General features: G+C 49.1%; 1 protein-coding gene across 4 annotated transcripts in view; it reads right to left on the bottom strand.

Moving 5' to 3' along the window:
- The window catches only part of Pemt (phosphatidylethanolamine N-methyltransferase), a 75,596-nt gene extending 65,410 nt beyond the window's left edge, over nucleotides 1-10,186 (bottom strand). Inside the window, exon 1 of one of the 4 annotated variants that reach the window (XM_021736011.3) lies at nucleotides 9,983-10,186. In XM_021736011.3, the coding sequence (XP_021591686.2) occupies nucleotides 9,983-10,045 (63 nt within the window). In that variant the 5' untranslated portion in view covers nucleotides 10,046-10,186. Of the gene's footprint in view, nucleotides 1-2,152; nucleotides 2,352-9,982 lie in introns of those variants that run through there. The other 3 variants (XM_005339449.4, XM_021736010.3, XM_005339451.4) reach the window with 3 other exon arrangements.
- Nucleotides 10,187-14,605: the final 4,419 nt, after the last annotated feature.

The following is a 14,605-nucleotide window of genomic DNA, read 5'->3' as shown; positions in this document are numbered from 1 at the left end:
AGGATCAAACCCAGGGCCTTACACATGTCAGGCGACCTCCCAGCTCTTGTTAATTTTTGAGACCAGGTCTCACCAAGTTGCCCAGGCTGGCCTCCTAAGCTTCCTGAGTCACTTGGATTGCAGATGTGCATCACAGAACCACAGCTCAGGCCAGGGGCGCAGCTCAGTGATACCGTGCTTGCCTAGCACATGCAAGGTCCTGGGTTCCAACACAAGCATCATTAGGGAAAAGAAAAAAACAATAAAAATAATAACCCACAGGAGTTTACTTAATAATTCTATGGATGAAGATTTGATTGTTAGCCAGAATGCACTTTAAAAGGTGAGTTCTCTAAAGAACCACTGTTCTTCTAAGCCAGAATTCTCTACTCTTCTGTTCTCCCACCCTTTGGTGAAAAGCAGTCCCCCACAGGGAAGATTTGCAGAGGGCTGCAGTCACTTGTCATCAAGCAGAGAGAGAAGAGAGGAAAATGTGTTCCCTCCCATCCCCTGTGAGGCAGATGCCCTCCTCGTCCTCCTCCTTCCAAGAGAGGTAGAGGGAGGGAAGCAGCCCAGGGTTCCAGGCAATGGGCCTCCCAGGGGATCCTTGGGGATGCCCTGGTAGCTGATTAACTACACCAGGCTCCAGCTGAGCATGCGGCGTGCTCCGGCTATCACAGCAGCTTCTCAGGTGCCCTTGGAGCTGATGGCAGCCGAAAGAATGTACACTTGGGCCAGGATAACCAGTTCACCCGGTTGGCACCAGGTGGCCGTGACAGAGATTGCAGTGCCAGCAGCCTGACCTATGTCCTGGGCACTGGGCTTCGTGCCCCCTGGGGTTTCCAGGATCCTTACCCTGAGCCACAGAACCAGAGTGCTCTTACACAAGCCGAAGAGAAATGAGGGGACAGTGCAGAGTCCCACCCAGCTGGGTGAAAGGGAACAGCAGGAAAGGTCTGGGGACACCGAGCCAGGGCATGGGAAGGCTTCCGTTCCTCACCAGTGACAGCCTGAGAAACAGCAGGGGGAAGAGGAAAACGTGACAGGAGAGGGGCACAAGGGCCTCTCCAGGGCTAGGGAACTTCCCTCCCCTCCCTCCTCAGAAGGGAACCCTCCCCCTTCCCCAACAGGCCCTGGGGACAAATTGCTCTTACAAATCTAACTCAATGCCTTCAGCCAAACACTGAGCTTCCACAAAGGAGACCCTTACTTACTCTGGGGGGATCAAAGATCAACAAAAAGATCCTGCCTGTGGGGGTCACTAATACCAATTGGTGGCCAGTAAGCTGAGCACATACCTTATTTCTTGCAACCCATAACCACCTAAAAGAAAAGTCCTGTTGTTTACATTCCCACTGCAGATAAGAGAGTCAGAGGCTTGGGGAAGCCTCTAACCCTCCAGGTAGGGGCAGAGCCAGCCCCACAGAAGCTCCATAGGTGGGTCTCAGCAACTAGGGGAGGCCCTGGCCCCACCCCAGCCCCCCAAGTCTGTGCTTCTTGGTCCCAAGCACTCACAGAAGATGAAGTGAGCAAGGAGAAATACGCTTCTTTTGACTCCTGTGGGAACCCAGGTAAAGGAGGGAAACTAAGGCACTCAAGTAACGGGGCTGATCCCATAGCAACTGACATCTGCCCAGGTTTTCCAATTAAGGTCAGACTGGTCCAAACTAGCATATGGCTTCACCCCTCCCTCCTCCACCCAGGTCCCATGCCCCTGGTCAACCTGCCCCTGGAAGGAGGGACTCCATCTGGTAACTTGGGTTACCTTGAGAATTTGTGTTGCTAAGAGAAGCACCTGCTTAGCAGGAAAGAATGACTAATGGTTGGGAGTGGAATTCAGGCAGAAGGGACAGACCAAGATCCCTTCCTTATTACTGTCACTTCCCAAAGTCCACTCTGAAGGGTGGACCTCCCTCCTGAAATCGGATTAGCAGGAAGAAAATCCCCGTCAGATATGAGCAGAGCAGGGGTGTGCCGGGACTCTGCCTCCCAGCAAGTGTCAGAGGCCCCCTGGGTGGCCCCCTGGGCGGCCCCCAAGCCCGTGGGCCACCTCATTCCTGGGCCACCTCATTCAAGCAGCCCAAGTCCCAGCTTTCTGCTACCCAGTAACTCCCCCTCAAGGTCACAGGCTGCAAGGACATCAGAGGTTGATTAAAGGAGAGGAATGACCTACCAGAGCCAGGAGGAAATGTCAGGTGAGCTCCAGGGATGACTCAGGTCACCAGGGTCACTGATGAATGGGCTCAGTGATGGAGACCCTGCAGGTTTGTAAGGAAGAGGCTCATAGCAATTTCACTTCATTGAGGGCCCTGGGGACTCTTCAGAGCAATGTCCTGCTGTCAGGAAATTATTTGCAGTGGGTCAACAGCACCTGAGGTACAAGCCACATTGTGACATCCAAACAAACAGCAGGGGCCCAGGAGAGTCAAAGTCACATCGATCTCATGCAAGCAAACAACTGACCACTTTGTTGCATGTGCCATATACATCAAAGGACAGGAGGAGGGTGGGGACTGCCCAGGAAGGGGCAGGGGCCTCAACAGGACCCGTCCATACTGCAAAACATGCCTGTGGAGTCACAGCCTCTTCTGCCCCTCCTCACGCTGCAGGCATACCTCTTCCATCGTCACGTCTCGTCATGTCACGCCACTGTCTGTCAGCAGACTCAGGCCATGTTGATTGGGCAGCCTTAGGTTCAAGTCCCACTCCTGGCACAGACCTGAGACTGTGACAGAGTCTTTCTCCAGGCCTACCCCTGGTAGGAGTTGGGGGCAATGTCTGGTCTGAAGTCAACACCCAGACCCTTTTCTCTACACTGGGGGCCACCCACCTGGCTGAGGAAGGACTCTGGGTCCTGGCACCTACAGCCTGGGCTGGGAGCAGGGCTCCACCCAACCCATCCCCGTTCCCCAGAGGGACCACCCATTGCCAATATGAGCCCAGGTTTCCCTAGAGTGAAACGAGGTGCTGAGACTGGCCACCCAGGATCATGTTCTGGAAGAGGTAAGAGCAGGTGGGAAAGTGCTGGGTGCCTGAGGGTGCTCTGGTGCCAAGGTCAGTCTGTCCCCTTCCTCCGTTTGCTTCACCTTCACACACATGTCACCTTCCTCGCTTTCTAGGGGGACCCTCTGAAAAGACACATATCCTAAAGCAGAGCCAGAGAGAGGACATGGACCCGAGGCATGTTGGTACAAGGCTGGAATCTGAGGGCAAGCAAGCCCTGGACGGCAAAGCCCATCACAACAGGGGAGGTTTAGGTCAGCTCGTGAGAAGGTCCAAGTGTGAGAGCCATCTCCAACAGTCCCAGTCAGCCGCGGATGGTTCTGGGAAGAACCATCGCTTTGAGGTGTTCCTGAATCCCATCATAAAAGAAAAAAAAAAAAAGAATGGCCCCAACACTACCTTAAATCCAAAGAAAAAACTTTTAGGCCTGTGGGTGAAGGTGAGTGACAGTCTGGCCCAGCACAGGAAGGCAGAAGAGGCTGTGACTCCTCAGGCACATTTTGCAGTCCTAGTGGGCTCCCCAGCATTGATGGTTTGATCCCCAGCCCCACAAAAAATGGAAAGCAACAGCAACAAAAAATCTGAAATAGTTGCAGATGCACCCAACCCCACAAATCCATAACTCCTTTCAGGAAGGTGGAGATACTGATTGATTGGTTAAGTCATTCTTCATTCATCAAGATGTCCTGGGCCAGGCACTGTTGGTTCATGCCCTCATCACCTTATCAAGGGTCCACATGGGTTCCTTTCCTGGTGTAGGAACCAGGAGGGACCTTATCTCCTCTACCTCTTCCCAGCTCCTCTCCTGCATTGTGAGCTTCGGGCCCCTTTTCTATAGTGTACCTTCCAGGGCCCAGGACAGAAACTAGCAGGTTGGTGGTACTGCACACAGTTGCCCAACTACAGGTTGGAGACCTCAAGAAAAAGCCAGCAGCTTTCACTGGAAGTTAACAGCATGACAACCCCAGCCAGGGGCTTTAGTGAGGCTCAGGACAGATGGACAGGAAACAGAGCGCCCCGGCAGGGAACCCTGGGCAAACCTCATGAGCTTTGGTTCCTATCTGACGTGGAAATGAGAGCAGAACCTTCATCTGTCAAGGAGATCAGACAGACAACACGAGGAAAGTACATGGCATGGCGTCTGGCACATTCAAGCTTGATTGATGTGAGCTATCACCACTATGTGCCCACACGTGAGCCAGGGAGGTGTGCCTACTTTTCAGATTAAAGTAGGTGAAACCTAGACAGGAGGGGGCCGAGGTAGGAGAATCACTTGAATCCTGGAGTTCAAGGCCAACCTGGGCAACACCGCCAGACCCCACCACCTTAAATTTTTTTTAAGTTAAAAATTTATCAGCATTAGCAGGTGAAATAGACAGATCTCATAATTTTAGTTGAGGACCAACACTCCTCTCTCAGTGATGGATAAAATAAGTATGCAGAAAATAGACAAAAGAACAATGCCACTGGATTAAAGCCACCTTGATGGTATACCCACGATACAGCGGCAGCTCCAGCCAGGCGGAGAGGAAACAGCTTATATTAGTAAAGAAATATCACAAATCAGCAATGTGAACTTTGCCCCTAAGAAATTAGAGAGCGGTGCAGTGTGGCACAGGCCTATAATCCCAGCAGCTCAAAGGCTGAGGCAGGAGGATCATGAGTTCAAAGCCAGCCTCGGCAAAAGCAAGGCACTAAGCAACTCAGTGAGACCCTGTCTCTAAATAAAATATAAAATAGAGCTGGGGATGCGGCTCAGTGGTCAAGTGCCCCTGAGATCAATCCCTGGTACAAAAAAAAAAGAAATTAGAGAAAGAGAAGTAAGTTAAATCCAGAAAAATAAAAAAGAGAAGAGCAAATACCAATCCAACTAAAAAATAGGGGGAAAAAAAGTCAAACTCAGAGCTGGGTCTTTTAGGGAGGGAGGTTTGGGGGGTTTTTTGGATTTTTTTTTTTTTCAGTAAAATCAGTAAACCTCTAGGCAGACTGATCAAAAGAGAGAGAAGACATAAATTACCAAATCAGAAATCAAAAGGAGCCTCCCTACTGACCTCATAAATATGAAAATGATAAGAAAATTATGAACAACTTTATGCCCATAAACTCAATAATGCAGATAAAGATGAAATGAACCAATCCTTGAAAGACATCAACTACCAAGATTCTTTCAAGAAGAAATAGCCCTCCATCTATGAAAGGAACTGAATTCATCCTTTAAAACCTTGACACACCCACACCAAAAATGTGCCAGGCCCCAGTGGTTTCAAGTACCCATGGTTTCACTGGATGAATTCGACTGAACATTTTAGGAAGAAATAACAGCAATTCCAACAACCTCTTCCAGAATATGGAAGAGGAGCGAACGCTTCCCCATTTGCTTGATGAGGCCAGCATTATCTTAGCACCAAAACCAGATAATGACATTACAAGAAAAGTGCGACTGATACTCAAAGGATAACATGGCAGGACCCGTGGGGGTCACCCCAGGAATTCAGAGCTAATCCAACACCCAAAACATCCATTGAATTCCCCATGTTAACAGCCTAATGATGAAAAACCATACCACCATCTCAACAGCAGCAGGGGAGACAGGAGCTGAGAGTTTAACTTCAGGTGACTTGCCCAACTCCAAAGAGCAAAGGAAGGCTTCAACCCTGGTCTGTCTTGACCGATTCAAAGAATCCGCAGGTGTGTATATATGTAAAGGCAAACTGTATGTCCTTGGAAATACCACAAAACAAGCCATCTAATATAATTTTAACTAAAGTGATAAAAGCTAAAGATTCTTTAAACAACTGTGTAACAGGCCAACATCTGTCCTGGAGAGGACTTTCAGTGGCCAGGTCACCAGCCTACAGCACTATTGGGAGGTGATGGAGCTTTGGGGAAGTGGGGCCTAGTGGAAGGGAATCAAGGCCCTGGGAGTGTGCCTTGAAGGGAACATGGGGATCCAGACCCTCCAGTCTGTCCTGGCTTCCTGGCCTTAGTGAGGAAAGTGGGCCTCCTCTGCCACGGGTTACCACCGTGAGGTACTGTGCTACTCCAGGTCCAAGGCAACGGGGACAAGCAACCATCAACTGAACTCTGACTCTGTGAGCCAAGATCAACCTTTCCTCCTTTTAAATTGATTATTTTGGGTATTTTGTCACAATGACGGGAAGCTGGCTGACACTGTAGTCAAGACGCCCTGTATCTGCCAAAGCGATTGGTCTCCAATGGTGCACCCAACTGAGCCTAATGCAAAGGGAGGCTGTGCAGGTGGCGGGATCTCTCAGCTCCCTGCATTCAAGGCCTTTGCCTTCTGAAGACCACCCTCAAATTGTGCTGCACTTTATAATTTACAATGCTTCTCCAGACCCCTTATATCAATTTGGACTTTGCGGTAGCACTGTTCCTACTGGCATCAAACAGATCCCAGAAATTAAGGTGCACTTTGTGACACCTGAATTCATGACGTCATCATCCACCTGCTCCCATGGGCAGAGGAGCCCTGGTGGCTAAGCCTGAAACAGGACCACCTGGACCCTGCCCTGGCTCTGAGAAGCTCAGGGTGCTCTGCCAGCCTCGGTGCCCCAAGAAGCCAGCACCTGCATCCCCCTCTGGGGCCATCCTCTGAGTCCTGGAGGTGCCCTTGCTTGTGAACAACAAATGGGCAGGTCTTCCTCCCAGCTACCTGCGGGCCAGCTTGCTGCATGTAGCTGACAGGTTGAAAAGCAGGCTCTGGGATCTCACAGCAGGGAGGGCAAAAAGAAGGCCCTCAGGGCTGGGGCTGGGGCTGGGGCTCAGCGGTACCTAGCACATTGGGGCGCTGGGTTTGATCCTCAGCACCACATAAAAATAAAATAAAGGGGGCTGGGATTGTGGCTCAGCGGTAGAGCCCTCGCCTAGCACGGGCAGGTCCCGGGTCCCGGATTCGATCCTCAGCACCACATAAAAATAAAGGCATTGTGTTGTGTCCATCTACACCTAAAAAATAAATATTAAAAAAATAAATAAATAATAAATAAAATAAAATAAGGTATTTTGTCAAACTACAACTAAAACAAAAACATTTTTTTAAAAAAGGCCTCAGTCAATGAGTCTGCAGTGGACACACTCCTCACTCCTATGGGTGACTTTCTTACATTAAAAACAAACCAAGGGCTGAGAGAGTGGCTCAGTAAGTAGAGCACTTGCCTAGAATGTGTGAGGCGCTAGGATCCATCTTTAGCACTGATCACTAATTAATAATGAATTAATTAATTGCAAAACCAAGATCACAATGCCAGCTGACACCTGGTTAAGGGATGGAAGTTCCCAAACAGGTGCACTGGGCACTAGTGTAGTGGCCACCAGCTACATGTGACTATGGAGTGCTTATAGTGCCACACGATGAAACATATATATTTTAACAGCAGTAAAATACAGCTGTCCCTCAGTATCGACAGAAAATTGGTTCCAGCATCACTAAAGCCACCCAAATATGCAGATGCTCAAGTCCCTGATATATAGTGTGATATGACCTATAAGCATTGTCCCACATACTTTCCATCATCATCACTAGATGACTTAAAACCTAACACAATTAAATGCTGTTCAGTTAGTCATGTGGAATCATGACAAGAAAGAAGTCTGCACCAGTTTAGTGCAGATGAGATTTTTACTTTTTCAGTCAGTGACTGGTAGAATCCTTGAATGCAGAAACTGCAGATACAGGAGGTAGACTGTATCTTGGTAAAATTATTTTTTTCTGTTTCTTTTTATGTAACGTGGCTGTTGTTGTTTTGCAGTACTGGGAATCAAACCCAGGGCAGGCCTCATCCATGCTAAGCCAGGGCTCTTCCACTGAGCTAGCTAACCCCCTGCCCCAAAGTTTACATGATATATGGGACACATGATGTTTCCATTGACAAAACTGAGAACCTACAGCTCAGATGCTCACAGGGTTCAGAAAATTCTTGAAAGTCTTCTCAGGCCAGGAACTGGCATATTTTAAACCCAGAGATTATGATTGAAGGAAAGCAACCACAGAACACATACATAATGTTATATAAGTTGTTGCTGTTTCTTTAAGAAAAAAAAAAATCCCTTGGCAACAGGAAGCTTAAGTGAACCAAAAGCGCAGCAGTGGAAAAAACAGAATGTTAGCCAAAGAGGGTCACCCTGACCTGTCCCCCTAATCCTTCCCCTCTGGAGGGAAGATAAAAGGTCAGAAAAGCCCTCCTCACACACGCCAGGTAATCGTCACCACCTACCCCTGCACCTCTGGCTTCCTCTCCCCCACCACAGGCCAGTAACCACCACCTAGCATTCCACCCTGAAGATAATAGCCCCCTTTCCAACCAGTGCCCTTTCTATCTGTGATGTATTAGGGTAGAAAACACGAATCATAGAAGCTGGGGGTGTAGTTCAGTGGTAGACCACTTGCCCAACATGTGCAAGGCCCTGGATCTGATCCCCAGTGTTGCAAAAGAAAGATGAATCACAGCCCTGTGAGTCTCTAATGGCCATTGATGGCAGAAGACTCTTAAGGATTTCATCAAACATCACATCAGTCTTCCCCAGGGAGGATCCTGAGGGTACTTCCTGGGGCTGGTGATGACCTATCTTGCTCTGGGTGGTCACAATAAATAGGTTCACCTCGTGAAGATACAGAAGGTGTACACATACAACCTGCCACTCACCCACCTGGACATGATGCTTAAATGACAAATTTACTAAAACAAGAAAACTCGTCTTCTCCCTGTCTTCTATTGCTCTCCTTTCCTGTCCACATCAACTGTCCTGCACACACCCTCAGGGCCCACTACTAGCTTTCTCAAGGCCTGTGCACCTGCTAGCCTCCAGCAGGAAATCCTACCCCACTGGTTTATCTCTCCTGCTGGGATCCCAATCACCTCACTACAGATAGGGACTCTCCACCAGGTGCTCTCTCCATTGACCAGTTTTATCTCCTTCAGAGAACAGTTCTTTTGTTTCCAGGCCTAAAAACCCGTCCTTGCTGTCCTAAAACAAGACACTCAAGAAATGCTAGCTGTATCAGTGAAGGAATGAATAAGAACACAGGTGAGGAATGCAGGAAGGGAGCAAATAAACTAGATAAGATCTTACAGTTTCCATAAAGAGTTGGAAGATAACCATAAAGGGTTGGTTAGGGTGGTGGCTCTGTGGTAGAGCGCTTGCCTAGCATGTGCAAGGCACTGGATTTGAGTCTCAGCACCACATATAACTAAATGAATAAAATAAAGATCCATCAACATCTAACAACAATAAAAAAAAAAAAGGAGTGGTTGGTTAAAAAAAAAGTGAATGAACAATCTAATAGGAAGCAAAGATTTTGCAGGAGAGCAAAATCCATTGAACCAGGAGCTTGGAAAGACGGCAGAAAAGGCAAACTCTCCCATGACTTTGCAGAGGGGCAAGCAAGTCCCCAGGCTCCAGGACCCATTCCCCCATCCCCATCCCAATACAACACTTTCCCGCCTCCAGGAAAGAATTGCTCTGCAGTCCCTTCAGGGCCAGTGCTTGGAGGGGTCAGGATTCCAAATACTTCTTGGTGGCTGCTGAGATGGAAGAGGAGCAGGGATCCTCACGGTTCCCAAATATCCACATGCTCTCGCCGTCCACACAGCATGCCCCCAGACACACAGGCTCAGCCTCCTTCACAGTTACACACTCGTTGATACAGCCTCAGTCATGCATGCACTCCCAGGCACACACTCAAGAGTAACTCTGCCCCTACAATTCCAAAGATTTACATGATCTCAGAGACATCCTTGCATACACACAACCTCCGGAACTCCCCACCCTCTGACACACGAAATCTGGGGCTGATGCACAACTGGCACACTCGTACACTCATGCACACACGTGCCCGCCCACCAGCCAACTTTCTGGGATCCAGCTGCCACGCCCAACACGTCCCGCCCCTGTTGCCTGGTAACAGCGTGGCCCCGCCCAGCAAGCGTTGGAGGCGGCGCCCGCCCGCACTCCGCTCGTGGCCGCCGGGTTAGACCAGTACCTGCCTAAAATCAATATTGCCGAGGCCTCCGCAGCAGTCCGGCCCCGCCACCGAACTGCTCATAGTCTCGGCTCCCCGGCTCGCGGTTCCTTTAACCCGCGGGCCGCCTCACGAGGGAGAACGCGCGGGGCCTCGCATGGCCAGTAGCTCCTGGAAGCGGCCCCATCGCACCTGGAAGGCGCCACCAGCCGGGGCGCTTTCTCGGTTACCCCAACTTCTCCCGGCCTTGTGGGAAATGTAGTTCCCGTTCGCGTCTTGGCGGAACTCAACGACGGCGTCCCGAGGAGCCGAGGACTACAAGTCCCAGGCACGGTGGCTGCTGAGCTGGCAGGTTCCGAGGGGGCCACGCGGTAGTTTCCCTCGGATTCGGCTAGAAGCCTTGTCTCTTTGGTCCCCGGCACCGGCATCAGACCCGCCAACTGACCTGGCCTACCTTTCCTTGGCTGCCGGCGGTGGGTCTAGAGGCCAGGGGCCGCCGGATGTATGTATAAGTTGCAGCTCGGGTCAGCCACTTGCTGAGCTGACTTTGGCCAGCTCGTGCTCCCACTCCTCCACCTGTCTTCGGAGATTCACTTGTCCCGGGTCGTGTAGGCCCAGCACAGCTTCCTGCCATCAAAGTAGATCCTCCTGACTCGGGATTCCCACCCTCGTGGCCCCCAGAAACTTTGCTCAACCAGAGACCCCCCCTGTTGCACTCCTTCGTTCCTTCATTCATTCCCTCGATCAAGTCTGTGTGCTGAGAATACTGTGGGGAGCAATGCAATACAGGTCCTTGTCATCTCCTGCCAATATGAAGGGTCTCCAGTGCAGCCTCTGAGCCGTGGGTTCTGTTAACACAGGTGGTTGAAGACTTTGCAACATAACTAGGATGAGGCAGGCAGACCAAGGAGACAGGAAGGACACTGGCCTTGCACTTGCTTTGTGACTGAGTGCTGCTTGCCCTTTCCTCTGAAGATGGAAATAGGTACAGGTAAAACTCATACAGGAACTGACCCAGGACCAGTGCTTCATAAGCATTGGTCATGGACAGGACTGGGTACACAGGGCTCAAGGACTGAATGACCACTGTTAAAAGGATCAGGAGCCTTACCTTGCTCAGGGTATCCAAACAGGGCCTCCTAGGGTCAGAACCATGTCTAGGGAGCTCCCCACCCCAGCAGAATGACTCTAAATCCCCTATGTCCACCACATGTCCACTAAAGCCCCAGTTCTCTGACCTATAGACACTCTTTTCTGTTTTTCCTTTTTTTATTTTTTAATTTTGTTTTGTTTTGATTTTTGTTTTGTTTTGTTGTTTTTTTTTTTAAGCTTTTATCTGGGAACAAAGAAAGCTAATTGCCAGGTCACATCCTCTACTCCCAACCCTACCCCACCCCACCCCCACCCCCACCCCTTTGTGAAAAGTAAACACCTCCTAAAAAGCCGGACTTGGATCTTAAAATGTGATTGGAATTGTTCTAAGTAAAAACCTCCTGCCAGATACTTATGGTCAGAAATCCAAGGTCAGAAATCCTTGCCCGGACCCTTTGAAAGCAACCAGATCTCAGAGCTTTCAGAGGAAATCCAGGCCAACTTTTCTTGCTTGCTGGAATTTCTTCTGCACCTTCCCTGGCAAATGGAAAAGCCACATCTACTTACATGCCCCAAGTGATGGGGGTTTAACCACCTATGGAGGTAGCCTGCACCACTCTTGGACAGCGGTATTCAAGATACCCACTTACCCAAGTTACCATATGAGAAGCCACTGATCAGGAATATCTCCAGTGGGCTCCAGGATAAACCTCCAGATGGCTTCTCTGGCACTGTCCCTTGGCACTGGATGTGGTTGTATTGGATCCCAGAAGTCATTAAAAGGGGCTTTTATTGCTAAAATTAACATATGCTGATAGGTGGCTTTGGGTAAAACCTGAAGATTTCCTTTCTCAGCATCTATTTTCTGTCCATAATAGATATCATAGTGTTTTGTTTTTGTTTTAAACTTGGGATTGAACCCAGGGATGCTCTGCCACTGAGCTACATCCCTGAAGCCAGATTTAAAGAAAAAAAAATCAGGTCTAATAAGGAGTACAATAAAGAAAATGGAGACCTTAGTGAGAAAGGAGTCGGGAAACCAGAACACCTGGGAAATTGACAAGTGAATGTCCCCAAGGCCCGGAACCCATCCCAAAGAACTGTTAATGAAGTAGCTCCCAGCAAACAAGGAGGTGCTAATCAAACCACCTCAGGCCCTTCCTGCCCAGATTACTGCAGACGGCTCCATCAGTCCACCAATCTCCCACCTTTGGGCCTTCCCACCTGCATTCTATCACTGCAGGATAGAGGGAAACAAAGGACAGGAAAGTGGGAGGACAAAAGACCTAGATATAAAAAGGGAAGACCTCCCCTTTACGTGAATTCCACCTTTCTGTTCCCCTTCTTCCTCAAGTCTTTTCTGCTGTCCTTTAATAAAGCCTTCCACTTTCCACTCTACCCTTGCCCCGGCGTGCTTCTCTGGTGTTATACTTCAGCATTTGGGGAAGCAGTAACACACCCTAGTCCTTGTTTTATTTTGAGGCAGGGTCTCACTAAATTGCCAAGGCTGGCCAAGTACTTGTGATCCTCAGTCTCCCAAGTCATAGGGACTATTGGTATGCGCCACTCAATTTACAGTCTCTTGAATGCATTTTTTCCAGGTACCAGGCAGCAAGTTCAGCAGGAAGCAGGGTGGGAGCTGGGCAGGACAGTGGCATCTGAAGATGTTTGCCCTGTTAATGATTCCCCATACATACGCCTTTCCACACTGGGCTCCAAGAAGCCTCTTCCCCAGCCCCTCCTCCTACAGGTTGGCAACAAAGTGTCACAGTGGTCGACTTTATGCTTTGAATGTAGCCCTTGCTGCTCTGCCACTGCAGCTTATTTTAAAAATGGACCATTTCATTCTCTTCCTCTCTAATCTCTCCCCCTGCCTAATCTTAGGGAAACAGGATTATCTTTATTTCTCATTTTTAGCACATTTATCTATCTGTCCCTGAGTACACACCCACCATAGGAAAGAAGTAATCCAGACTCTGGGGACGGTACCAGAAGATCTCAGAAAGGACTTTTTCCCAAATTAACAAGTGAGTTACAACTCCAACAGAGAACACAGAACGTGGAATGTAGCCTTTGCATCACCTCTTTAAAAGCCCCCAGTTCCTGCTGATGGGACACAGTCCCCTGTGTTTTTCCTTTGCAAGCAAAGTAATAAACCTTTTTTTTTTCTTTTTCTCAAAACTGTGTCCTTGTTATTGGATTGACATTGAGAACAAGGACTGAGCTTTCAGAAACAAATGCACAGGAAGTCACCTGATGCCAGTCCAGGGAACCTCACAAACCCACTGATGCTGGTGGGACTTCTCTGGCCCTCAGCATCTATAGTGCACAAACCCCAGCTTTCTTGCTGTCCTCCTTGCTGCTTCTGGAACACCCCAGGCATAGGTTCACCCAAGGGCCTTTGCACATGCTGTTTATTCTCTCTGCCTAGGATGCTCTTCCCCAGATATTATCACAGCTCCCTGACTCTGCTCAGATATCACCTTTCCATCCTGGAGTCCATTCTGGACTCCCCACCTCCATACACATCCTCTCCCACTTCCCAACTTCTCCCCACACCCCTTCTTGCCGTTTAGCAAACCTGTTTTATGTGCTTATTTATTTTGAGCAGTCTCAGTCTCCCCGACTAGAATGCAAGCTTGGTGAGGGTGGGATGTCTTCTGCAACTCTGTCCAGGTCCCTGGCCCGACACAAAGCAAACAGTCAACAACCCAGGAATGAATGGTTCTGCCACACCCATCATAGGTGACCTGGGCAAGTCACATATTGGCCTCAGTGACCCCCAAATAGATCAAAGCCACCTCTTGCGGTTGAAGTTCCTAACCCTACTAATTCCTGGCAGTGTGGCCTTGGGAAAATGACTTGTCCTTGCCCTCTGTCACAGAGTAGAAGAGAAAGTTGGCCTTTCACTATTGCTTGATCCTCCCTCCAGAGCACTAGATGACACAATACACCCAGCTCTTATGTGGTAGTCAAAACCCATCATGTTTCTGCTCCCTTTTTTTTTTTTTAAGATACCTTTTTTTTAATATTTATTTTTTTAGTTATAGATGGACACAACACATTGCCTTTATTTTTATGTGGTGCTGAGGATGGAACCCGGGTCCGCCCCTGCTAGGGGAGCGCTCTACCACGGAGCCACAATCCCAGTCCTCTCTGCTTCTTTTTGTTGCAGAAAGCTCAGTACTTTTCACCAAAGCTAATCCAATAATAAAGACATCGTTTTGAGAAAAAGGAGAAAGAAGGCTTATTGCTTTGCTTGCAAAGGAGAAACACAGGGGACTCCTGTCCCAGAGACTGTGATTCTGTCCATTGGCAGGAACAGAGGGCTTTTATAGAGATGACTGATGCAAAGGTACATTCCACGTTCTGTGTTCTCTGTTGGACTTGTAACTCACTTGTTAGTTTGGGAATCAATCCTTTCTGAGATCTTCTGGTATCATCCCCAAAGTCTGGATTACTTCCTTCCTATGGTGGGTGTGTACTCAGGGACAGAGAATGTGCCAAAAATGGGGAAGAAAGGTAATCCTGTTTCCCCTCAGATTAGGCAGA

Source organism: Ictidomys tridecemlineatus, chromosome 3 (assembly GCF_052094955.1).
Source record: "Ictidomys tridecemlineatus isolate mIctTri1 chromosome 3, mIctTri1.hap1, whole genome shotgun sequence".
Lineage (NCBI taxonomy): Eukaryota > Metazoa > Chordata > Mammalia > Rodentia > Sciuridae > Ictidomys > Ictidomys tridecemlineatus.
Note: the sequence above shows the minus strand (reverse complement) of the source record. Positions and strands in the feature narration are given on the sequence as shown.